The sequence below is a fragment of the Schistocerca americana genome, chromosome 8, assembly GCF_021461395.2.
Source record: "Schistocerca americana isolate TAMUIC-IGC-003095 chromosome 8, iqSchAmer2.1, whole genome shotgun sequence".
Taxonomy (NCBI): Eukaryota; Metazoa; Arthropoda; class Insecta; order Orthoptera; family Acrididae; genus Schistocerca; species Schistocerca americana.
In genome coordinates, this window is record NC_060126.1 from 206,877,437 (window position 1) to 206,905,149 (window position 27,713).

General features: G+C 44.9%; 1 protein-coding gene across 1 annotated transcript in view; it reads right to left on the bottom strand.

Moving 5' to 3' along the window:
- Window positions 1-27,713, bottom strand: part of LOC124544672 (cadherin-23) — a 401,035-nt gene that overhangs the window by 235,421 nt on the left and 137,901 nt on the right. The window contains exon 2 of the mRNA XM_047123296.1: window positions 13,718-13,830. Coding sequence (XP_046979252.1) covers window positions 13,718-13,752 — 35 coding nt within the window. The 5' untranslated portion in view covers window positions 13,753-13,830. The remainder of the gene's footprint in view (window positions 1-13,717; window positions 13,831-27,713) is intronic.

Below are 27,713 nucleotides of genomic sequence, written 5' to 3' on the forward strand. Positions count from 1 at the left end.
GGTAAAAGCTAAAACTACGAGCTTCAAAATCACCGAGATGGTTAACTAATAAAGAACGTAAGATCGTCGTTTACATCTCTTGGTTGAGGCAAATGTGGATGAAAGAGAAAACACAGGAGGCGCCCCTTCCTTGTTGGAGCTCTTAGACACAGAGGGCGCGGCAGTGCAGTTGCGGTTGGCACGTGCTAGCACAGAGGCGTGCACAGCAATCCCCGGCAAAATGGAACAAGAAGACTCCGACGGGTAGGCGGAAGGAAAGCGCGTGCCCTGCCAGGAACCGGTGCAGCCGCTGCACCCAACAGGAACACTTTTCACTACTGGACAGAGCGGAACTACACTCCTGGCCTTTAAAATAGAAATAGCAGGAAGCACAGAAAATACGGAATTTTACTTACTGTGCACATACAGTATAGGAGACAGAACATATGATCAAATTTGTAAGTAATTTGGGGTTTTGTAAGAGCGTGCTCATTGTGCTGACACCTATGGCAGCAATAATAGCTCAAACCTGGCTCGACATCGAGTCGAAACGAGCTCGGATGATAGACACGGGTACGTCTTTCGACTCTGTTGCAACTCTGTCCCAAAGTGTCTCTCACAGTGGCTGGAGAGTAGTGATGTACTGGTCTCTCAACAACCCATGACCTGCTGCTTTCGGTGGATGAGATGTCTGGAGAACGTGCTGACAGGGGCAGCAGAGCAACACGCTCTTACCGAGCTACGTTATGGTAGCGTATAAAACACGTGTTCTTGCGTTATCTTATCAGTTGTCAATTTATAAACTTTAGTGTAGGCCCATTTGTTTAGTGACGGACCTTTGGATATTAACTGACGTTAATATTATTCTGTATTAACTCATTTTTGTTTAATCGTCATATCATTAATACGGGATGTTCATAAAGTCTCTCCGCAGTGCCGTATGACTGTTCGCTTGCCTGGGATACTTCCCTTCAAGTGGACTCTCCCAACATTCCACTGTTTCGTTTATCTCAGCCAACGTTAGTAGCATCGTTGGTGTGTGTCGTTGCGTGTTGACGTGAACGTTTAAGTTTAGTTCCTTTGTTCGTTTGTTTCGTGTTTGTCGCTGTTGAAATGCTAACTATTGAAGAACGCGTATTTTTAGTCGAACAAGTGTTCAAAGCTGGCGGTAAATACACAGTTTCAATTCGTCAAACATTTAATTCAGTTTTCCCGGAAACAAACACTACCACATCGCGGTTCTGTGCGAGATTTGATTAACAAATTTCGAAGTACGTGTTCAGTGACAGATGCACCGAGAAGTGGTCGTCCTAGCGTTTTGTCTGAGGATAAACTACTCGATATTTCCGATAAAATTTCCATGAGTCCGAACAAGTCAGTAAGAAAACTCGCCCAGGAAATTGATGTTAGTGTCGGGACGGTCCACACAGCTGTAAGGAATAAATTAGAACTTTTCCCATACGAAGTGACAGTATTGCAAGAACTGAAAAATACTGATCATGGCAAGAGACTGCATTATTGTCAACGGTTCAGAAATTTCGTTCAACAAAATGGAAGGGACATTCTTAATGAAACGTTTCTCACTGATGAGGCGTGGTTTCATTTATCCGGTTACATGAACTCACAAAATTCTCGTACATGTAGTACTGCAAATCCATTGTATATTCATGAGAAACCACTTCATTCTGTGAAAATAGCAGTTTGGATTGCGATTTCTACACGTCGGATTGTGGGTCCCATATTTTTCAAGGAAACAATAAACGCACAACGATACTGCAGCGATATTCTGTACCCGTTCATAGGAGAACATGTGTTAAGTGAAATACTGAACGGTTATTTTCATCAAGATGGTGCAACCGCGCATACAGCTTGCGTTTCAATGTCACTGCTTGCTGATGTTTCTTGTGATCGCATAATTTCACAGGGACTTTGGACTCCACGATCGCCTGACCTAACACCACCTCACTTTTTCTTCTGTGGTGCAGCGAAAGCAACTGTCTATAAAAACCGCCCAAAAAACATCGATGAATTGAAAACTGCAATATCGACTTTCACTGCTTCTGTTACAGAAGAAATGTTATAGCTTTTGTTTGGAAACATGATTAAACGAATTGAATTGTGTATTCAGCAACAGGGTATTCAACAACAGGGGGGACACTTTCAACATTTAATGTGAAAATTTTAAAGTAAAAATGAATATTCAATAAATTAATAACTTGTATTTCGCTGATTTTGATTTCGGTATATTCAATGTGGCATACGGCACGCGCGGCTAAAAATCATACGGCACTTCGGAGAGACTTTTTGAACACCTCGTATGTGTATATATTGTCTAGATGCACTGATACATAACATCGCGGCAACTGTATTTTCGCTGTCGTTCTATATATGCTGTATTAAGGTACTAATTAATTTGTTATGACAATAATTTGGCGGTTTTGCAGCTACGATGCCATATGATTAGCCGAAACAGATTGATAGTGAAGTGAAAGAAATAAAATTTGATATTAAACAACAGCGAGACTGGACACTCCTCATAAATATGTCACTTTCTGACTTATATTACACAGCAGGTTCTATGCAACGTAAAGTCATGTTTCGCAGAACGTAGCCAGGCACTGACGGATCGACAACCACACCCACTCTTGCACTTGTTCACGCGTGTCTTTCTTCAGGTCGCCAAGACGCGAAAATCACACAATTAAAGATCCCGGTTTACGGCAGATGCTGCAGTCTTTCCCTTTCAAATCGCTGAAGTGTAGCCATGTCCCAATGACAGTGTTCGGACGGCCGCTATCGTGCAACAGGATCGTCGAGTTCCGCGAGCTTGGAACCAGCGCTATAGAGACACTTTGCAGAAACTTCGACACTCCATGGGGCCAAAACATCGAAAAATGCTGTCGGACGGAACCATCATGTTGCCGTACAACGCACACCTCCACACTGCTCATCAGACGAAGATTATGCCTCAGCATCTTTCACCGAGTGATTTTCCCGTCTGTGGCGACCTGAAGAAAGGCATCCATGAACGCTGGTTTTAGTCGGACAAGGAAGAGCAAGGGTGGGTGCGGTTGTGGATCCATCAGCGGCCGACGGCGGTCTACGAAACAGAAACTGGTCCTCTCGTCTCCCAGCGAGATAAATGTCTTAACGTGTGTGGTGATTACTATTGACTGAAGCCGTTGTACAATCCGGCTGTGGCAGGCGATCGGTTTTCATTTAACTGTCCATCACAGATAGTCCCGAAGATAGGATAAAGCATTTCGCTAGACAACGATGCTGGCAGCCAGTGTATGAGCGAAAGAAGTTTCACTGAGTTTGGCTGGTGGCCAGGACAATAATGCACAACGAACAAGTTTTATGACCACAAAATTCATGACCCAAGCAGACACGGTGATTGCAAATTCCGAGAGATACCCCATAACTAGGCATTATACGTAAATGCTGGTTACAAGAGACACTTTATGGAAGTGCGTGTTGATTTTAACGTGGGGAAAGATGATTTGTTACGAGAGTCACGGAAGTTGCCATCAGATAATTCGATTTGCGAGATGAGAAGAATCTAGGTTGGCCATTCACACTTAAAATCGTACATTGGCCGGTTTAACAGGGCACTACGTTGCATTCCTGCTTTGGGACTCTCTGCTACCCGGTCTTGCATGAGGCACTTCATCTTTTAGACCATCTTCTTCTGTGCGAATGCACAGTGCCCGAACTCTTACGGGAATCGGCGGTAAAGCCGCGAGTAACGAGTATGATGGGCGGAGGCACTATGAATATAATGCGGGACAATAAGTTGCGAATGTGGGTCACACGGGAGGCGTGCCAGAGATAAGTCTCTGCAGTCGCACTGTCCTCTGTGTCCTCGGTGGCTCAGCTGGATAGTGCGTCTGCCATGTAAGCAGGAGATCCCGGGTTCGAGTCCTGGTCGGGGCACACATTTTCAACTGTTCCCATTGACTTATATCAAAGCCTGTATGCAGCTAACGGTATTCATTTCATTGTAACTTCATATTCTGTTGAGATGTTACTGAAGATTGCTTCTCAGTGTAAGGAACAGTTATTACCTAGAACAATTATTGGTGGGAGGAGCTTAACCCTGTTAAACCCTGTCGCTACCGCAACCTTAAAAGCTGCTGTCTCACTCAGATATGAGCTTCTTCTTGTGAGCTGATTGGCCACGCAATGTCTGGGAATGTATTGCTCAACTGCACTTCTGAAAAAATCTACCTGCTAATGTTTCATTTGCCTCAGACTAGTACCTAACACCCAGGAAAGATACGCCAGGTTGGTTGGTTGGTTGGTTTGGGGAAGGAGACCAAACAGCGTGGTCATCGGTCTCATCGGATTAGGGAAAGAATGGGAAGGAAGTCGGCCGTGCCCTTTCAGAGGAACCATCCCGGCATTTGCCTGGAGCGATTTAGGGAAATCACGGAAAACCTAAATCAGGATGGCCGGACGCGGGATTGAACCGTCGTCCTCCCGAATGCGAGTCCAGTGTCTAACCACTGCGCCACCCCGCTCGGTTACGCCAGGATAATTATCAGTACAAAAGACATATTATTGCTTTCTTTTTCGTCTTAGCTTGTGAGGAAAATGTGTTAATTTTCCCAGTACAAGTAACAGAATGCGAGGCGAAGGTCTTTTTTCTGATCCTCATTCATTAGACATTGGACGAACTTGACAGCAACATGATGCATTTCAAGCTGCTGTGTGAGGATTTCATGTCATGATCCAACTAAATGCTACGTTCTTCTGCAGTCTTTCTGGCAGCCAGTCCAGAGTTTCGTTGACGGTCCTGACATTAGCGTCGCCGGTAGACGTCGATGGGCGTCCTGAACGAGAGTCATCTTTAACTTCCGTGCAGCCATTTTTAAAACATGTGAACTATTCGTAACACTGAGTACGGCTCAAGCATTCCTCACCGTAGGTTTCCTGGATCGTTTTGTGTCAGTTAATATTTTCTTGAGTTTCACGTAAAATTTAATTCAGACGCGTTGATCCTCTAACTCCACCATCACGAAATTTGGAAACTGCGCGACACAGCGTTCTACTCAGTACAGCACTGAACAATAACTAACAGACATACAACAATGAAACTTCAGGCAGTTACACATCGATCACAGGGCAGGGGTGCCGAGACACCACTGGCGCGAAATTACAAATGTTTCGGAATTTTTCGAACAGAACTCGTGTATGGGTAGGTATGTGAGGATGTTGTTCATACATTCGTTTCACTAGCTGTAAGCTCCACTGCATCGTGACACGCATTCATGTCGTATTTTTTTTTTGTTTGAAGTAATTGCTTGTCTCGTGTAAAGACTATTATTAGTATCTTACAATATCTATGATAACAGCAATGATCTTTAAAAAATAAACAGTTTCGTGTCAGACACAATCGAACTCTTCAGGTTTCTAGCCCGCAGGGGGTAGTTACCCCAGGTAGCGAACCGCTGGGGTAGGTCATTGGACTCCAGCCCTGGAAGTCCCAGTTTCAATCCCGCACAGAGGCAGGGATTTCCTCCAGGACGGCCCTAGCTTCACTCAGCCTGCTATCAAACGAGTACTGGGGATGTTCCCCGGGCTTGAAGGGCGGCCAAGCAATGGGCCCGCTAATACCCTCCCCCTACTATTGCCGCGGCGAAGAAAGGCTGCCGGCCGGAGTTGCCGAGCGGTTCTAGGCGCTACAGTCTGGAACCGCGCGACCGTACATCCTGCCTCGGGCATGGATGTGTGTGATGTCCTTAGGTTAGTTAGGTTTAAGTAGTTCTAAGTTCTAGGGGACTGATGACCTCGCATAGTGCTCAGAGCCATTTGAACCATTTGAAGAAAGGCTGCGCCCTGCCTGCGATCAAGCCAGCAGGCCAGTGTGAACGCAGGGAACTGCACGCTGCAGACTCATACAGTACGTATTGAAACGCTCTGCCTGGATTGAACATGCAGCTAGCTTTGTGTATGGTCAATGTGGACTCCACTTAACATTTCGATAGAAAGTCTCGTCAACAGAGAACTTGCAAGAGAAGTCACCAACGATAAAAAAAAGACTTTAGACTCCATCAGTCTCGTTTGCTGACAATGAAATCAATCTTTGCAGAAAATGATGCCGATACTTGAGATCTATGTTGCTAGTCTGCAGTAGAATTTCTACAGTCTGAGTAAGTACAGTTTCTGGTAATGAATGAACTTCCGTTTTGTCGTTCAAGGAAGTTCACAGCTACTCTGTTTAGTGGTTCCTGATTTCGCAATTAATTTGTTACTAGTACCATGTCAGAACTGCAGTAAACTTTCTTTTTTATGATGTGCAGAAACGAGTGCCTTACTTTCAACATCGGTAACGATCACCCTATTGCTTCACGCCAATTAACGTGCGTGGTTCTCATCCAGTTTCTCCGACACAACATGACAATAACGGCCCATAAATACGTAAGGAAGAGAACTGTAGCAGGCTGATCTATGACTCCGGTTTGTATTCGGTAGTTTGTATTCACAAGCGGCTTGAATATTCCAATCGCTATGAGCAGTTACAATAAATACTGGATACGGAGAGCTGCTGTTTTGTGACGTTTTAGACTAGGAAAACTCAAACAGTTGTGAAAACTCTACCAGTACAGGATACCCTTCGTTAAATGAGCAAAAAATTTCCAATTTCCTGCTTTGCTACGGATATCTATAAGCATATTCAGCGATAGTAGATGCCAATCTTATGGTGACTCTCATTTCAATATGCGTGTATGTTTATTCAGAAACTGTCATTGATTGATATTTGCGAAATTCTCAGTTATTTTTCAAATTTTCTTCACTGGTTTTCCGTATCTCGTATTTCAAAGCGGTCTCGTACATTTCCCGTTTCGGTTCTTCATTTTTGCGACCAAAATGACACTTTCATATGGAAAACTTTAATTTTAACAGTTCCTTCTTAGCGGCTGTAAAAAATACTTCAGCCTATCGGACTGGAATGCCTGAATTCGACAAAAATTTGACTCTTTTATTCGAAACCTCTCTACAAGTCCTCAGTCTGCGTTTCGCCATGAAATTAGCAGCTTCTAAGCTCTCCTCGCTTCGATAGTATTGTTCGAGCTGTTGAATGATTATTACGATGTTAGAAACAACGTCATAAGCAAAGTTACAAAGTAGTGCTACGTTTGTTCCACTCTCATAGTAAAGCTGGCCATCTTTCATCGCCTATAGCCCTCCTTTTTTTTATCCAAGATTTGTATCAGTTGATATCTTTCTCGGCCAATTGTACAAGTCATTCGTATCCCTAGCTCCTCATGCGTTCAACGAAAGTCAGTCTTCGCTTCAAAGGCAAATAGCTGATGTTAGGAATGAACTTGATGATGACGCACATTAAAAAGTTCGCTATCTGTGATGTTTTAAAGAGTTAGGTTCATAGTTCTGTCAGTGTATCTGTGGCTTTACAATGTTACGGATTTCAAATGTTTCTTAACTGTAGGCACATGCGAAATCTTGATGATCGAATCTCGTGTAGACACAGGCAATTCAAATAAAAAGTATGCTTTTTGCTGTTTGCGGATCCCCTCCTGCGCTATTAGCTGAGGGCTCTTCAAATCGAAGTCGAAAGATTTCCTTGAGGCATACAACTTTTATTCTGCTCTGGAACTTCTTAACAGCTTTCTGTGGATTAAGTAGTGACTAGTTCCGTTGATCCAGCAACCTTCCTATTATGGGCGGAAAACTTTTCCGTAGCCTAGTTGTCTGGTGGACTAGTTCATTACTGATCCTATTATATTGCAGCGTTCAGATAGGGAATAGTGGGCTGAGAAGCAGGACTTGCTGTGGTGTCTCCTAGAAAGCTCCTAGTTACGAGACACTTACGGTCTCGAAATAAAGAACGGGATATATGCCACGTTCAGAAGCAGACGTACCACCGTGCGTGTCTGCAACAGGTGCGCGTAGCGTGCCGAGGCGCTTTGCGTCCTTGCACGGCACTCTCCCCCTCGTTCTACGTCACTACAGGTTGCGGTAGGTCCCTGGTGAGTCACATGTTTGGAGCGATCCGAACCGGATATAGGAAAAACGAGGCTGTAGGCTCCGCCAGCAGGCGTACCAACTGTACTGCGTACGAAGGCTATGTCCTTTTTGCAAGTCGAGTACTCAAACGAAGATAAACATATGTCAAAAGGCATTGGCGGTAAAATGATTTCCTGAATGCCTGACAGCAAGAAACTCAGAGAAGGCGCAAGAAGTTCACATACACGATCTATGGAATATTTCGACCTTCACCTTTAATTATGTTGATCCAGAGTGCAAAGTCTCCCGATATACTTCGTAGAAACAAGCTGCATAGGAGAGGACGCCTCTGGCAATCCTCAGTAAGAGTCTCTCAACGGTTAATTCAACACGCTCCTGAGTATCCTATAGCAATCAAATATCCTCATACAAATCGGTCACACGTTTTGGGGAAATGTCCAGGTAAAGATTTTATACATAAATGTTAGAGCTATGTGGCTCGACTTTATTACCGAAACCTGCCCGACTCTTGCTAAGAAATATAAAATTAAATAGTCCTCTTAAGCCTGATAAGAAGTGTGTAATGTTGGTTCGAAAATGGCACTCGTGTATCTATACAAAAAATCATAACAATTTTGACTGAATGATAAAGAACTTTCGAAAACCGCCATAAATATGATAAATGTTGGCGAAGTTTTGCGGCAAGACTGGGAATTATTCCCTGACACCAAACACACTGCCTTTGACTGCTTGCCGGTCACTGGACATTTTTCTCGCCAAACTCAAAGGCACTGACATACAGGTACACAACGGAGTCTCATATCTCTTTTAGAAGCCATATGGGCCGTCAGAGCAAAATAATTATCAGCGTCTGATTGTCGAGACAGGTTTATAACTGAAACTGATGATGTACAATATGCATTCAGAGCTGGAACACTATCACTTGATGGTACATGACACTTCGGTAAATTATTTAAAGTTATAAACAATGCAGAATTAAAATGCAGACCGTTTTGACTCCACAAGTAACACTGCAACAGAGACTGATGTGTCCTCCACATTATACGGGACGCAACCTACACAGAAGACCACCGAGTTACCTATTACTCAGGCGCAATGGCACAGATAACGAACTGTAGGCCAGGGTAGAGAATTGGCAAAAAGCACTGCCTTCTGTAACGAGGGTACTGGAAAGTTGGTACAACGCTACGACAAACGTCTAAGCCGGATCGGCGACTATGCAGATAAGTAGCTGGAAGTTGTAGCTAACTGTTGCAAATAAAGCTGATTTGATTTTCACTGTGGTTTCCATTTCGCGACCTATCGTTCCTTACTTTCAGAACAGCCCTCGTAGCATACAATACGAACAGTGCGAACTATACAGCGGCTACCTTTCTCGATGTAGAAAAGGCATATGATCGAGTGTGGAAAAATAAGCTGCTCACCAAAATGCGTGATGTCCCCACCATCCCGGACTATTGCAAGAAGACTGTTGATAGTTATCTTCAAGATACGTGATGCTTTGTTGAAATAGATGGTCAGCGGTCCAGGGCTCAACAACTTCCGAAGGGCATTCCTCAAAGCTCTGTTCTCTCCCCGTTTCTATTCGTCTCTTACATGAATACCTCTCATTACATGTCGAACTTGCGCAATTCGCGGACTAAACAGCGACCCTTATCGGCAGCCACAGAGTGGTTGCAGCGGTACGGCGACTCCAACGTCATCTTGCACTTATTGAATTGTGGTCAACAGCAAAGTGCATTACCCTGAATGCGGAGAAGACTCGTGCTATTGTGTATACTCGCAGTCGGCCGGAACTAAAGAGACCGTCTCACGCTGCACAACATCGCATTCCTTTGGACAAATCAAATAAATTACATGGGGGTGACAATGGACCAGAAACTCCTTCTCAAGCACCATGTATAGGGGAAACGCAAAATCACTATACACATGTTTCACTCGTTACACCCACTGCTGTCCAGTCAACAACTGAACTGAACTTGACGACCAAATTACGCCTCTACCGAATAACGATCATGCTGCCAGTCTTATATCTACGCTCCTCCTGGGGAATCACATGTAACAGCAGTCTCAACCACTGCGAACGCTACACAGTCGATGCCTACGGTGGCTAAAGATCAGCGATCTCCAGCAGGAACTACACCTGGAGACCATCAGGGAAATAATCGTATCATACACCCCAAACCTGCTCACGTGGACATAAAAAGACAAATTGCCCCAGTTACTAGTTAGTCCCTACCTTCAACATAGCACATCAGTTGCTTCTCAAGACTAATCTTCACTCCCCGCCAAGAAGAGCCGAACTGGACATTGATGTTAGTCATCGTTCACTGAATCTAGGGCTACACCAAGGCTTAAAGATATACCAGTTCAAGCTGACATTACTGCCACGTCCAGTCTTCATACTTCAGTTATGTGTGGTAGAACTTCTTTCAATAAGTTGTTGAATACTGTTACTAATCTACCTTGCCATTTCATCTATTTTTGCTGTAGCTGCTGCCTAACCCCAAGTGAATTGACGGATACAGCAGACGCAGAAGTCTTGTTCCGTAAACCACGGGACTTGACGTCTGTTGTTCTTCATGTCTAATTTTAATGTACAGGGTATAATGGGTATAAATCCAGGTATTTCTATTGGTGGTTGATGACGGTGTACTGAACAACATTACACAATAATTTACGTCATTTGCAGAATAATAATTATGACTACAACAAGTCGTGTGTTTTTAGGTTGGTTTCCTGCAAGTACATGTGGCAAGAGCAAGCCATTATATTATTTTCCCCTCGACAGCAGGTCATGTGTTGAAGTGTGGATGCATGGACTCAAAACGGCTAGTGCATACCGCCCAGCGTAGTCCAGTTCGTGGAGCAGTTAAATCCATGCAGGAAACATCAGCCCGTAAAGTTTGCGACGTATTTGTGGGAAGACTGTTCAACGCAGAGAAAAAACAACTAACACACTGGTGTGTGTACATATTAAGGTACGACATATAAAAATATCTGCACTTACACCCTTTACGCCCTGTACGTAGAGTAAAGTTAACTAAAATTTGTACAAAGCACTTTTACCTGAAGAAAAATGCAAAGGTTCTGAACTCGAGTACCACTACAGCAAACGGCTTTAATCTGCTAAGAAGCTCGAAATGATGTAACTGTCATTAGACTTGGGCTGTATAACTGTAGTAATTGTCAAGTAAAGAGATTCCATATCCCAAAAACTATCCTCAGTAGCCGCAGAGGAAGGGTTCAGCTCCTTAAAGTGGGAAATGAAGAAGGAATACGTGTTAATTATGCAGTTGCGATACATGTGCTGATGACATTATACTTCTTAATGAAGCCAGGACTCTGCAGCAGAACGTGCGTTGTTGTGAAACATAGTCTTGCACTGAAGATGGTCGCTCTGTGACTGAAATCGATACGCAACAATAACAAACGGTCTCAAATTTATACGACCAATGCTAGAGTTTCCCCTGTTTACGATAGTAACTGTGTAGTCGTGGTGCACAAATCTGCTAACGGAATCCAATCTCAAGAAATACCCTACTGGCCATTAAAATTGCTACACCACGAAGATGACGTGCTACAGACGCGAAATTTAACCGACAGGAAGAAAATGCTGTGATATGCAAATGATTGGCTTTTCAGGGCATTCACACAAGGCTGGCGCCGGTGGCGACACCTACAACGTGGTCTCACGAGGAAAGTTTCCAACCGATTTCTCGTACACAAACAGCAGTTGACCGGCGTTGCCTGGTGAAACGTTGTTGTGATACCTTGTGTAAGGACGAGAAATGCGTACCATCCCGTTTCCGACTTTGATAAAGGTCGGATTGTAGCCTATCGCGATTGCGGTTTATCGTATCGCGACATTGGTGCTCGCGTTGGTCGAGATCCAAGGACTGTTAGCAGAATATGGAATCGGTGGGTTCAGGAGTGTAATACGGAACGCCGTGCTGGATCCCAACGGCCTCGTATCACTAGCAGTTGAGATGACAGGCATCTTATCCTCATGGCTGTAACGGATCGTGCAGCCACGTCTCGATCCATGAGTCAACAGATAGGGACGTTTGCAAGACAACAACCATCTGCACGAACAGTTCGACGACGTTTGCAGCAGCATGGACTATCAGCTCGGAGATCATGGCTGCGGTTACCCTTGACGCTGCATCATATACAGGAGCGTCTCCGATGGTGTACTCAACGACGAACCTGGCTGCACGAATGGCAAAACGTCATTTTTTCGGATGAATCCAGGTTCTGTTTACAGCATCATGATGGTCACAGCCGTGTTTGGCGACATCGCGGTGAAGACACATTGGAATCGTGTATTCGTCATCGCCATACTGGCGTATCACACGGCGTGATGGTATGGGGTGCCATTGGTTACACGTCTCGGTCACCTCTTGCTCGCATTGACGGCACTTTGAAGAGTGGACGTTACATTTCAGATGTATTACGACCCGTGCCTCTACCCTTCATTCGATCCCAGCGTAACCCTATTTTCAGCAGGATAATGCACGACCGCATGTTGCAGGTCCTGTACGGGCCTTTGTGGATACAGAAAATGTTCTTCTGCTGCCCTGGTCAGCACATTCTCCAGATCTCTCACTAATTGAAAACGTCTGGTCAATGGTGGCCGAGCAACTGGCTCGTCAGAATACACCAGTTAGTACTCTTGATGAACTGTGGCATCGTGTTGAAGCTGCATGGGCAGCTGAACCTGTACACGCCATCCAAGCTCTGTTTGACTCAATACCCAGGCGTATCAAGGCCGTTATAACGCCAGAGGTGGTTGTTCTGGGTACTGATTTCTCAGGATCTATGCACCCAAATTGAGTGAAAATGTAATCACGTGTCAGTTATAGTATAATATATTTGTCGAATGAATACCCGTTTATTATCTGCATTTCTTCTTGGTGTAGCAATTTTAATGGCCAGTAGTGTATGAGTATTTCTCTGTTCTTCTCTCCGCTACGTTGTTCTCTTCCCCTTTCTTAGTCACCTACAATTTTCCTCTTTGTGTTCCTTACTTGCGTACTTGCATTGCACCACATTAGAATTTCTCTCCTTCTCCATGTGCCCTCTCAGGCTCACTACTGTCTGTATCTAGCGGCCTGTATTTTGTCACTGCCTTCCTATTTTTCACAAGCAAATATAAACTATGTTTTTCTGATGGATCCAGTACGGTTTTCATTATTTTTATCTTGGCAATTTGGATTCCATAGTCCGTGCAAGACCTCTTATAAGTTGTGTGTCGTAGTCAATGTAATACAAAATAAGAAAAAAATACCTTGCTGGACGTAAGAGAGAGCTTTGTGGCTTTTCTTTCGCCAATAAAAGATATGAAAATATCAGGGAAAGGAAAATCTAAACTGCGATGTCGCCAGACGGCCTACCTCGGGAAGCTTCAAAAGCGTACTGCCCTAAGAATTTATCGCTACTAACGATGTCTATCAGACCTTCTCTACAACACTGCCACAGACACTTTGAGATTTAAATAGTAGCTTTGGCGTGGAACGTGAAGCTACTAAATTTGAACGTTGCCGGGAGTCCTCCAACTGCGCCCAAAATCCTGTTTTGGAAGTTCGTTGACTATCGGGACTCGAATCGCATTCCTCTGAATAATTCTCCGCAGCTGTCTGGCGCTCCGTGCACGGAAAAGGTGGTAACAAAGGACCGAGAATCAATTCGTCTGCAATGAGGACCCACAATAGTGCGAGTCGGTTAGTCGCTATCAATGACCTACCTGGCACGAACAGACGGACTGTTCCTCTTCTTCATGGCAGCACGGGTTCGCAGAGCCGCCACGCACGCAGCAGCTGTGCGACGCACACGTCTCTCAGGCTATGGAACTGAAGTCTGCAAAGAAAACACGTTTGTCATCAACTGTGCACATCGGCAGCGTACATACAAAAAGACACTACACTCCAAAATGTTTTACGATACGTCTTCTGAAGCGAGTATGTCATCCACTGTATCTATATTGTCTAAAAGGCATTTTCGGAAAAACTAACATGGATATCGGTTTGTGGATGGTTGACGCAGTGACGCAATATAGACAGTTACCGACTTTTCTTCCTTTCTTGTTATTTTAAGTCAGTAGTCAGTTTGATGCGTCCTTCCACAAATTCCTGTCCTGTGCCAACCTCTTCATAACAGAATTCTCATAGTAGCGTTTACAACCTACGTCCTCAACTGTTACCGACTATGGAGGCAAAATACCACCTGTCATCCACACTTGCAAGGCTCTCATCCGTCCCATCCTCACCTATGTGAATGTTTCATGGGCCTCTATCCCCATCCTAAGTTTTACCGGTCCCTTCAGATCCTACAACAACATGTATTCTGCGACACTCTCGACAATGTCTGACAAAAAAAAAGCACCAAGAAGGGGAGGAGGACACGAAATGACACTTCACGGGTTGAGAGGGTCTGCGATGTTATTTCAGTGATTACAAAAACGAGTCAAAATTAAAAATAGCTTGGCAGTGTGATACCACTTATCGGTATGATGTTGAACCTCCTCTCGTCTCAAAGCTTACACTGATTCGGCTCGGAAGGGTGTCGTAAAGCCGCTGTATCCTCTCTAGAGGCAAACTGGCCCATGACTGTCCTAACTGGTCCTTGATGTCCTGGATAGCAGCACTGCAGACCAAACTGCTGAGGTCATTGGTCCCTAAGCTTACACACTACTTAATCTAACTTAAACTAACGTACGCTAAGGACAACACAGACACCCATGTCCAAGGGAGGACTCGAACCTCAGACGGAGGCAGCCGCGCGAACCGTAGCAAGAGGCCTCAGACCGCGCGGGTACCCGACGCGGGAGGGGACGGAGTTAACTTCTGAGCTGGTCCTACACATACATTCTATCAAGGACAGATCTGGGTATCTAGTTGGCAACGCGATTACCTCAACATCACGCAGACAGTTCATTGAGACAGTCGCTATGTCTGAGAATTCATATGTCGTAAAATGGCACCACGAAACTGTCGCATGAGCAGGTTGTTCGCCACATACCGCTGTACCGCCAGAGTTCCCTCAGTCACTACCGCCGTGACCGGAAGTCTTACTCCATTGCTTGATTTGACCAGCCGACGGAATACAGACTCAGAATGAGGCCCCTTTCAAACTCTATGACGTGCTGGTAAAGCTGTCTCACACGAGTACGCGGAATCTCCTGTGTCCTTTACAGTGATCACTCAACATCTGATTCTGTTCACTTGCCTTATATACTGAAGTGACAAACGACATGAGGTAGCGATACGCACATATACAGATGGCGGTAGTATCACGTACACAACGTATAAATTGTCATTGGCGAAGTTGTCGCTTGTACTCAGTTGATTCGTGTGAAAAGCTTTCCGATGTGATTATGGTCGCACGGCGGGAATCATCACACTTTCAACGCGGAATGGTAGCTACACGCAAGAGACATTCCATTTTGGAATTCGTTAGGGAAATCAATATTCCGAGATCCACAGTGTCACGAGTGCCCAGAATACCAAATTTCAGGAATTACCTCTCACCACAGACAACGCAGTGTCCGACGGCCTCTCTTTAATGATGGAGTGTAGGGACATTTGCGTGGAGTTGTCAGTCCTAACACAGAAGCTACAATACATGCGACAGCCGCAGAAATCAATGTGGGACGTACGACCAACGTTTCCGTAAGGGCAGAGGGGCGAAATTTCGCGTTAATGGGCCATGGCAGCAGACCACCGACGCGAGTGTCTCTGCTAATAGCACAACATCGCCTGCAGCATCTCTTCTACGCTCGTAATCATACCGGTTGGGCTCTAGACGACTAGAAACCGTGGCCTGGTCAGATGAGTCCCGATTTCAATCGGTAAGAGCTGATGGTAGTGTTCGAGTGTGGTGCAGACGCCACGAACCCACGGACTCAATTTCCCAACAAGGCACTGTGCAAACTGGTAATGGCTGTACAATGGTGTAGGCTGTGTATACATGGAATAGGCTGGGTCACTGAGTGGAAACGGTTACATTCGGCTACTTGGGGACCGTTTGCCTCCATTCGTGGAATTCATGTTCCCAAGCAACGATGGGAATCTTTTGGATGTCAATGCGCCCTGTCACCGGGCCACAGTTGTTCCCGATTGATTTGAAGAACATTCTTGACTGTCTCAGAATGATTTGGCCACCCAGATCGCCCGATTTGAAACCCATCGAACACCTTGAGACATAATCGAGAGGCAGCTTGTGCACAAAATCATGCGTCGGGAACGCTTTCTCAGCTATAGACGGCTATAGAGGCAGCATGGATCAATATTTCTGCAGGGGATTTCAACGATTTGTTGAGTCCATGCCACGTCGACTTGCTGTAAAACGCCGAGCAAATAAAGTCCGTCATGATATTAGGAAGTATCCCACGTCCTTTGTCAGCTCAGTGTGTACCCTACCACGCCTGGTAGCAACACTAAACACGAATGTATTCTGGCGGCCGTTCTGACTGTCACAGAGACCTGCAACTCTAATCATTTACAAGCCGGTCGCTGTGTCCGAGCGGTTATAGGCACTTCAGTCTGGATCCGCGCGACAGCTACGGTCGCAGGTTCGAATCCTGCCTCGGGCATGGATGTGTATGATGTCCTTAGCTTAGTTAGGTTTAAGTAGTTAAAAGTTCCAGGGGACTGATGACCGCTGATTTTAAGTCCCACAGTTCTCAGAGCCATTTGAATCATTTAATCATTTACATAGGCGGCGATCGTGCCTACGTGCACTAAGTTACATTGACATCTGACCATGGTTTCTGGGTGCTAGGTTGTGTATGCGACCACCTTCTCCAATCCGTTTCCTGCACCAGCTTATAAACTTCCCACAACGCTTCAAACACGCGGAACACTTTTTTTAGTCCTACGTTTGCCTCAGATTGGAGACCAAACAACGTATTACATCTTCCATTCTGCTGCAGCCCCACTGTCAACATGTCCCACATTCCATTCACCTCCAAACAGGGCACGTCCTTTTCCAGACCAGCTTCTGTTGCTCCCCTTCCAGACCAATATCCATATCTGTCATTCGCACCTGCCATAACCGGCAGTCCTACAATGAAAGCCCCAGTTCACCTTCCCCTGCCTAGCTACAACGCTACATGCTAACCCAATATCTACACCTAGTCCATTAGTTCTTTCCTATATACAATCCAACACATTCTCTATTATGGAATTCCCAATCCTCCACTCTTACCTAACCCATCCCACCTAGTATATATCGAAAGCCTCACACCCTGACTCCACCGTCTTCATCCCTGTCGAAAAAAAATAACTTATGTTCCCTTCAGTTCCCATCATTCTGTAAATATTACATGGTGCGATGCGATTTGTCTCGAATGCAGGAACGTTAGGCGGCGTTGACAGCTAGTTTATTGAAGTCAGAACACTAGCTGAGGCGATGAACTGGAGTGGAGATGAGTGAAGGAGACGTGTGGCTGGCTTTAATGTCTTTAATCATGGAGAAGCTAAACCTGGAAGGCAGGTCGGAATTTAAACCTCGCTCCTCATAAACACACGTTATCCCCACCTCTGCCGCTGCACATTCTGTCTCGGTGCTATTTACAGTGAATTTACGTACTGCGTACCGCCATAGAGTAGTGGTTCCCAAATGTTTTTCATTTCCGGCGTCCCAAGTCAAAACAGCGGTGCATCTAACAAAGCTGTTAGGTTAGTTTGAAAAATTCTAATACGGAAATTCATATTTGAGATTCACAGATAATTCACTGCGCAGATTTTTTACTCACGTCAATAATAAGTGGATGGCCTTGTTTCTCAGTTCGCAATTTCTCAAATCTCACAATCAATATTGCGTATAAGAGTCCAATTATCCTGTTCAGTATTAATTTTAAGATGTTATTAACTCTTAATCTCAATCACAGAAAATACAACTTCTTACAAACAGGATTTTGCTTAGGAGTTAATATTATCAGTTAATATTACTAGTTAAAATTATTATGTGCGTTGAGCAATGGCTATTAATCTTTTAGTGTTATCCAAAAAACATGGAGTTCCGTGTTGGCAATGCTTGTTGACAAAGCGTGTTTACAATCTGCTGCCACAAGAGCTTCTGAGCACTATGTGACTTAACATCTGAGGTTATCAGTCCCCTAGAACTTAGAACTACTTAAACCTAACTAACCTAAGGACATCACACATATCCATGCCCGAGGCAGGATTCGAACCTGCGACCGTAGTGGCCGCGCGGTTCCAGCCTGACGCGCCTAGAGCCGCTCAGCCACACAGGCCGGCGCTGCCACAAGACAATTCTTCAGAATATCTCTTGACTTCACTGATGGTGCAAGAAGAAACATAATGATTACAAGGAAAACAATTTTTTGCCACTATTTCTCTGATTACTATTTATTATTTTTGCGCGCAGCAACTTAGATTTCGGGTAACCACTGTCTTTCGGAAGACGGTACACAATGTAAAAATAATCCGAAACCTGACGTATATTAAAAAATAATAAATGATAATCAGTGAAACTGTGAAACAAGCGTTTTTATCTATAAGATTCTCGAAAAAAAGAAAAACAAAGAAACTGAGATCCAACTTTGGCTCTAAATGGTTTTGGAATTCATGGAGATTGCTCAGTGTTATCTATCTCAGAGCAATTTGATAAGCTGTGACAGGTGACATTCAGAAACAGATTTTATATTAAAAAAAAAAAAAAAAAAAACAATTTCATTGCAAATCACATACGGCTGCAACAATGGAAAACAATCATCGATTACACACACATTAATTCTTACTTTCCACGGTTCTAACATTCTCTGAAACATTTTGTGTTCATTTTAAAATGTGAGTTTATGTACAGAGAGAATCAACTTTTGAAGGGTTCGGATAGGTATTTTACTTTGACCAAAAATTCATTTTTCAGAAGGACTGAAAGATTCGTATTTTCCTTGTTCAGAATAAGTGTACATTTCTTGCAATAATTGGAAAGTAAGAGGCAATACGTTGGCACAATAGAACCATCGTGAGTGGCAGCAGCACAAGAAATACATGTATTGTACTCCCATTTGCTAATGCAGTGTCTTGAAAAACCTTGATTTCTCTGACCGAGATTTTATATACTCGAGTCACTATAGCCGGCCTTTGTGGCCGAGCGGTTCTAGGCGATTCAGTCCGGAACCACGCTGCTGCTACGGTCGCAGGCTCGAATTCTGCCTCGGGCGTGGATGTGTGTGATATCTTTAGGTTAGTTATGTTTAAGTAGTTCTAAGTTCTAGGGGATTGATGACCTCAGATGTTAAGTCCCATACTGTTTAGAGCCATTTCGTGTCACTATATATTCTGAGACCAATATCACTCCAAGAGTCAAATACTTCGATGCGAGGGCTTCTCTGTGGATGATTCAGTGGGACTGTGCTGTTGGAGGAAGAATTTACCACTGGAATATTTTCAAGGCACGCAGTTTGGTATGCAGTATTTTAGAGTACTTTTCTTGTTACTCGAAGGAAACAATGAACAGACTAGTTCTACACCGATACTGAACCACCCGGAAAAACTGCAACCTATTGTAGATTCCTGAAAGTTCACACGTTTAGGAAACCAAAAGGTGTTACTACTTTCTTGTGTTCATTCATTATGGAAAGAAATATTACAATCTGGTCTTTAGACGTTAAAAGCAGTAATACTCTCTTCACGAATTCCTTTTAAATTGCATATTAATGTCAAAATCGTCCTAAATGTATGTAAAAATCAGCAAAATGGCTGACTGTGGCTGTGTTGCCATTGCACAAAGAAGATGTTTCGGTAACCACTGCGGGTTACTGGTACATATTTTCGTCTACCTCCCATACAGGAACAGTATCTCTCTCGTACCTGCCGAAGACACGCTAGTGCAAATATGTTCATATTCTGGAGCTGTACATATAAACCACCGAATACTTGTGTACTCGGAGTCTGGAAGTAATAAGACGTTTGCACTGTGCAGTGCGATTCTATTTTTAGAAATCTTACATGACTTGAATATTACTGATTTTGTACATGGTAGCTATTCCCTGTCTCCATCGCAGTCTGTAACTGAACTCCTCAAATACGTTTTGAGGTTGCACGCTGTGGTTTGTGACCAAAGAAAGTTATTTCTTTATAGCCAGTTAACAAGATGCCGGCAGTACGATTGACAGAGGCCGCAGAGACTTCCCAGTAAACGTAAGGAGTATTTGAGGTTGGTGGAAAGCACGTTCCAGCCGCGGCATGTCATTCACCCGCGAAAAGCAGCCGGGAAGGGCCGCACCTGCTCGCCCGCATGCCGTCATCGCCAGCAACCGCCGCCTCACCCTTGGCACTTCACTGCTAGCTAAAATTCAGCATGAGAACCGTTCAAAAAGAGAACACGAGAACTGTCGGCAGAGTATTCATTCCAGAAGGACCGCTGTTTTTTTTTGTATCATATGTTTCGACTCGCTTTACCTGGTCCATTAACTTTTTTCTATCTGGTGCTACTGCTATCGCTACTACAACTAATATCTCATATTTCTCGGTCTGTCCCTAACACACTCTAAAGAACAAAAAAGGAAAAAAAAACGTCGCATCACAAAGGAATTATCCGAACGGTAGGGAAATCGGCAGATATGGTGTACACGTACAGATAAACAAATGATTACAATTTCACAAAAAGTGGATGATTTATCCAAGAGAAAGAGGTTCGCAAACTGAACAAGTCGATAAAGCGTTGGCCCACACAATTGACTGATAGAGTTGTTGGATATCCTTCTGAGGTATTCTATCGCTTGAGTCTTGTCCCACAGTTATGCAGGGTCAGCCATCGTTAATCGTATTTGGCATGTTAATGTTTAAGGGGTGGCCGGATGCCCTTCCTGCCGCCACCCCGTACCCCCCAGGACGGAAGGAGTGTACCCCAACTGTCGGCGTCGAGTGTAGTCCATGGAATAGTGCGAAAGTGTTCAGATGTCTGCGAGCCGTGTAACTGAGGCGGAACATGGGGGCCAGCCCGGTGTTCACCTAGCGAGATGTGGAAAACCACCTAAAAACCACATCCAGGCTGGCCAGCACATCGGCCCTCGTCGTTAATCCGCTGGGCGGATTCGATCCGGGGCCGGCGCGCCTACCCGAGTCCAGGAAGTAGCGCGTTAGCGCTCTCGGCTACCCTGGCGGGGGGATGTTCTCCTGAGGTATATCGTACTAAATCGCGTCCAATTGGTCCGTTAGATCGTCAAAACTGCGTGCTGGTCGGAGGGCCTTGTCCATAATGCTCCAAATATTCTCAGTTAGGCAGAGATCCGGCATCCTTGCTGGCCAAGGTAGGGTTCGCCAGCCACGAAGACAAGCAGTAGGGTGGGTGTTATCTTGCTGAAGTGTGCGCCCAGGATAGCTTGCCATGAAGGGCAACAAAACGGGGCGTAGAATATCGTTGACGTACCGTTCTACTGTAAGGATGCCTCGGATGACAACCAAAGGGGTCTTGGTACGAAATGGAATAGCACCCAAGGCCACCACTCCTGGTTGTTGGGATACATGGAGCACGACAGCTAGGATGGTATCCAACCGCTGTCTGGGGCATCTCCAGACACGTCTTTGCTACTAATCGGGGCTTAGTTCGAAGTGGGACTCATCACTTAAGACAATTATATACCGGTGAACGAGATTCCAGACCGACTGCTCGTCTGGAGACACGCCGGATAGCGGTGGGGTACCAACCTGCCTGTCGCCCGCCATACGGGTCAACAACCAGGAGTGATGGTCCGCGATACCATCTCTTTTCATAGCGGGACCTCATTTGTTGTCATTCGCGGCACCCTTCAGCACAGCGGTACGTGGCGATATTCCACGCCACGTTTTGTTGCCCTTCGTGGTAAGCCATCCTAGGCTTACACTCCAGAAAGATAATGCCTGACAGCACACGGCGCCCGCATCTCATGGTTGTGCGGTAGCGTTCTCGCTTCCCACGCCCGGCTTCCCGGGTTCGATTCCCGGCGGGGTCGGGGATTTTCTCTGCCTTGTGATGGCTGGGTGTTGTGTGCTGTCCTTAGGTTAGTTGGGTTTAAGTAGTTCTAAGTTCTAGGGGACTTATGACCGCAGCAGTTGAGTCCCACAGTGCTCCGAGCCATTTGAACCATTTGGCAGCACACGGCGAGAATTTTTGTTACTTGTCTTCGTGCTTGCCAAACGCTACCTTGGCCAGCATCTCTCCCCAATTGAGAACATTTGAAGCATTATGGGCAAGGCCCCCCAAGCATCTCGGGATTTAGACGATCTAACGCGCCATTTGGACAGAATTTGACACGAAATCCCTCAGGAGATAATCCAACAGCTCTGTCAATCAATGCCAAGACGAATAAATGTTTGGATAAGGGCCTGAGGTCGACCAGCACAATATTTACTTGCTTAATTTGTGAAGCTCTTTCTCTCTAATAAATCATCCAATCTTCCTGAAATTGTAAATTATTTGTCTGTAGATGTACATCGCATCTACCGATTTCCGTCCTATTCGGATAATTCCTTCGTGGTGCGCCTTTTTTGTCTTAGAGTGTATTTCTTACTGCTGCTGCTCCTTCCAGCGTCAGGTCAACTATTCCTGCGTGCCTCAGCTGTTCTCCCATTAACTCTTTCGGGACTGAGCTCGTTTCCCCAAAGCGGAGCAATTCGGCGGCGCTGTGCGAGTTCCATATTCATTAGGTTTCTTTCGTCGCTTATAAAATCTACAGTTTTTGACTTATCGGAGTAATTTTTTTTGTAAATGAAGCTTGAAACACGCTCTTCACTGGCATACTATTTCCATTATTCCATATCGCGCACTTTTTGACTTGGCGGCGGTGTTCATACAGAAAAAAATGAAAAATTTGATTTTTTTTACTTTCTTTAAGTTGAGAGGTGATGCATTGAATTAGACATATTAAAATTAGTTGCATCTTATTCTTTAAAGTTTTAGCTTTAAAACGACATATAAAATACAATTTCATCTCTTATGGGACGTCCGTGGGAAGAAAAATAAAAAGACCATTTTGAGGGATGAAAAATTTGATTTATGTCAATAACCTACAAAAATTCATAAAATTTGCTTAAAACAAATTTTACAACTTTGGCACATCGATTTTTCGATAGGCAACCATATATTACACGTCCTTTCGGCACTTTGCTACTGTTGAAGCACTCAGGCACATGAAGAGAAGGGTTGGACGGACAAGTTTCGATAAAGGAAGGGGGACCAATTTCGCACTCCTGGTTTGGAGCGATCACTGCAAACGACAAAGTCACCCTGTTTTCCGAAGTCTATTCTTGCGATAGCATGGTACAGCCCGTCCATCCTGTGTAGGTCACCATGCTCAGAGCGTGGCCTCTTCCTCGATGGGGTTGGTTGAGCCCTGACGTCGCCCACAAGCTCTGTGACGAGACTCTTCCGAAACTGCAAATGACTCTTTGGTGTCTCTCCTCCTTTCTTGGCTATGATGAAATGTAGCAAGTAAGCGTTGACGATCCACAAGTGAAATTAGCCAGAAGAATTACCCTTTTGTAAAAGCAAAAATTTACTAAGAATCATCGAATAACCAGAAGAAAATTTTCCTCTACCATTTGAGGAATTTTCTGGCAAAATGGTACGACGCGCAGTAGTGATCGGCTCTGCCTACGACTCCCGTATTTGCCGTGTAGTCACGAATCATTGATGGCTTCTGACGCGACAATCAAGCCACGTATACGGGCCTCGCACCTCATAGCAAGTGCGTCGGGCCACGTATAAGGGCCTCCTGTCCCGAAAGGGTTAAGCTGTCGTCTGTTCTGATTTCGGTACTCCATAGTCTTCTTTTCGCTCTTATTCTTTTTAACACTCCTTCTTTCTGTACATTATTTTTTTACTTATTTTTTACTTTTTTTGATCGTACCATATTTCCATATACGTCCACATTCTTCTTCTTTGGATTTTCAGTCGATCACGTTCCAATAACATACAGCTCTCCAGCTCATGCATCCAAGTCGATAAGAAGAATAACACACCAAAGGATGGAAAAGGAAATTGAGGATCTTTAGATGACGATCAGATTGGCTTTAGGAAAGGCCAAAGCAGCAGAGGGGCAATTCAGAAGTTGCGCTTGACGATGGAAGAAAAAATCTACAAAAATAGTATCATGTTCATAGGGATTGTCGACCTAGAAAAAGTTTTCGACAAAAGAAAATGATGCATGATGCTGGGATTTCCAATAAAACAGATGTACGTATAGAAAAATTGGGTAATCTATATCTGTACTAATGATAAAATTTTAAAACTGTCATGCTTAAACAACGAAAATATTTGACAAAAACTGATCGCAGTTCATGTATGGAGTAAAATGAGACTGTTTTAAAAACTTCATCTGTCTGTTCGACTGTCTGTGTCTGAATACTCTGATTTCAAAAACTGCTAGACGAATTTCCATGGCGTTGTCACAGGTAACATGATCGTAGCTTGGGACAACATGTAAGAAACGTTTGATCAAAATCGGATCACGAAAGGGAAAGATATCTTATTTTAAACTTCTATGACCCTGCTTTGCTTAGTAATTCGGATGTGTATCTCAATGATACGATCATGACGTCGAAGTACACTTGTTGTATGAGATTTGAGTCGGGGGGGAAAGGACAAGCCAGTCCATTCGCCGAATGTCCTCTCGCTCCATGAGCTGCTCCACCTGTGTAGCTCGATGCGATAGCGCATTTTCATTCACAAAAATCAAGTCAGGGGCCAGAAAGACGCTCGTGGGGTAGGAACACACTATGACCAGTGAGTACACAGTATTGAAATATTTGGAGTTCAGTACGCCCATGCAACATTACATCCACCCACACCATAACGCCTGAGTTACTAAGGTCGACAGTGTTCTTAGATACATTATGTACCCACATATGGTGAAAGGCGGGAGCATGCACTGCCCCCTGGGGTGATCACACACGTATTCCAGAACCATGTCCTGTTGTCTGCAAAGTCCAGGGGACCAAAGTGAGTCGTGGTGGCTTCAGTGTAAGTATTGTCTTTGAATGAAAGTGTCATTTATATTCGTCTCATTACGTATATCTTTGAGCTGCCTTCTGTAGAAGTTATTTCTACAATACTGGCCATTAAAATTGCTACGTCACGAAGATGACGTGCAACAGACGCGAAATTTAACCGACAGGAAGAAGATGCTGTGATATGCAAATGATTAGCTTTTCAGAGCATTCACACAAGGTTGGCACCGGTGACGACACCTAAAAAGTGCTGACATCAGGAACGTTTCCAACCGATTTCTCATACACAAACAGCAGTTGACCGGCGTTGCCTGGTGAAACGTTGTTGTGATGCCTAGGGTAAGGAGGAGCAATGCGTACCATCACGTTTCCGTCTTTGATTAAGATCGGATTGCAGCCTATCGCGATTGGGGTTTATCGTATCGCGACATTGCTGCTCTCGATGGTCTAGATCCAATGACTGTTATCAGAATATGGAATCGGTGGGTTCAGGAGGGTAATACGGAACACCGTGCTGGATTCCAACGGCGTCGTATCACTAGCAGTCGAGAGGACAGGCATCTTATCCGCATGGCTGTAACGAATCGTGCACCCACGTCTCGATCCCTGAGACAACAGATGGGGGGACGTTTGCAAGACAACAACCATCTGCACGAACATTTCGACGACGTTTGCAGCAGCATGGACTATCAGCTCGGAGGCCATGGCTGCGGTTACCCTTGACGCTCCATCACAGACAGGAGCGCTTGTGATTGTGTACTCAACGACGAACCTGGGTGCACGAATGGCAAAACGTCATTTTTTCGGATGAATCCAGGTTGTCTGTTTACAGCATTATGATGGTCGCATCCGTGTTTGGCGACATCGCGGTGAACGCACATTGGAAGCGTGTATTCGTTATCGCCATACTGGCGTATCACCTGACGTGATGGTATGGGGTGCTATTGGTTACACGTCTCGGTCACCTCTTGTTCGCACTGACGGCATTTTGAACAGTGGACGCTACATTTCAGATGTAACGACCCTTGGCTCTACCCTTCATTCGATCCCTGCGAAACCCTACATTTCAGCAGGATAATGCACGACCGCATGTTGCAGGTCCTCTACGGGCCTTTCTGGATACAGAAAATGTTCGACTGTTGCCCTGGCCAGTACATTCTCCAGATCCCTCACCAATTGAAAACGTCTGGTCAATGGTGGCCGAGCAACTGGCTCGTCACAATACGCCAGTCACTACTCCTGATGAACTGTGGTGTCGTGTTGATGCTGCTTGGGTAGCTGAACCTGTACACGCCATCCAAGCTCTGTTTGACTCACTGCCCAGGCGTATCAAGGGCGTTATTACGGCCAGAGGTGGTTGTTCTGGGTACTGATTTCTCAGGATCTATGCACCCAAATTGCGTGAAAATGTAATCGCATGCTAGTTGTAGGATAATATATTTGTCCAATGAATACCCGTTAATTATCTGCATTTCTTCTTGGTGTAGCAATTTTAATGGCCATTAGAGTATATACTGGTCCAAGTATTGTCGATCTATGTTAGGCTAATTGGCACATCACACGAAAGTTTCTACAATTTTGCACATCACTGTACTTGCTAGTGCATGTCTCTCTCTATAGTAAATTTAATTCTGTTTCTTTCATTGTGAGCAACAGTTATTCAGTCGATTGTTTTGTTCCTGAAGTGACTTATTGATAAAATGATCCACAAACCTAGTCGCATAAATATGTATGGTTGATGCCTCAGTAAAGATAACTCAGCAGATTTACGCTGTTTTGCACATCACATTCGACGTGGAGCGAGCATAGAGCAGCCAGTTTGTTGCCTGGGATGGCTGTTTGCACGCCGCGTGATGGAGAGGCGCTCGGGTCGGGAGGTCGAGGCGGACGAGCAGCCAGCCTCTCGCCGCAGGCGCCGTGGAGTGCCAAGGTCTGCGAGGAGGCAGGGCTGCGCACGATTCATAACCACAGAGAATAAACTTATGTCCAGAGCAGCAACAGCCTGTCGGCAGGAGTGAAGCGACAGTGGGAAACCCGGTATGGGGTGCTCTCTACAGGCAGTGCGGAAAGAACGAAAAAAAGAAGGAAAAAAAGAAGAAAAACCATACCGGGACAGGAGCAGAGTGGAAATGTTTCCAGTGTGAGGTACTGCTGGATAAACTGACATGTTTTGGTATTCGAGAACTTCGTGAAAAAACGCCTTTTGGACATAAAATTAATAGTAAAAAAAAGCACTCCGTCTTCAGGCCACGAGTGGCCTACCGGGATCATCCGACCGCCGTGTCATCCGCAGTGGAGGATGCGGCGTGGGGTCAGCACACCGCTCTCCCGGTCGTTATGATGGTATTCTTGACCGAAGCCGCTAATATTCGGTCAAGTAGCTCCTCAATTGGCATCACGAGGCTGAGTGCACCCAGAAAAATGGATACAGCGCATGGCGGATAAAATTAATAGTGCGAGGACCAAATAAGTAACGCAAAACTTTACTCCAACTACATTATATAAGTTGTCGTAATAGTGCGTCGATGGTTAGCACTATTGCAATCGACAGCTGCTGTGTCAAAGATATAGTGATGTCAGCTGACCTGCTTTACACGTTATCTGAGCAGGTGAAGGACAAGCAGCGAACGGAGAAGAAAGTTCCGACTGAAGAGACAGTTATGTGTTTACGAGTCGCTTAGACGAAAACGGCTCCAAGAGCAGGCTTTTAGGTCTTGGGGGGGAATGGAAAATGGTATCTGTACCCTCGCACAGGGCTGCGTTTTAGTGATGTCAGAGTGCTTC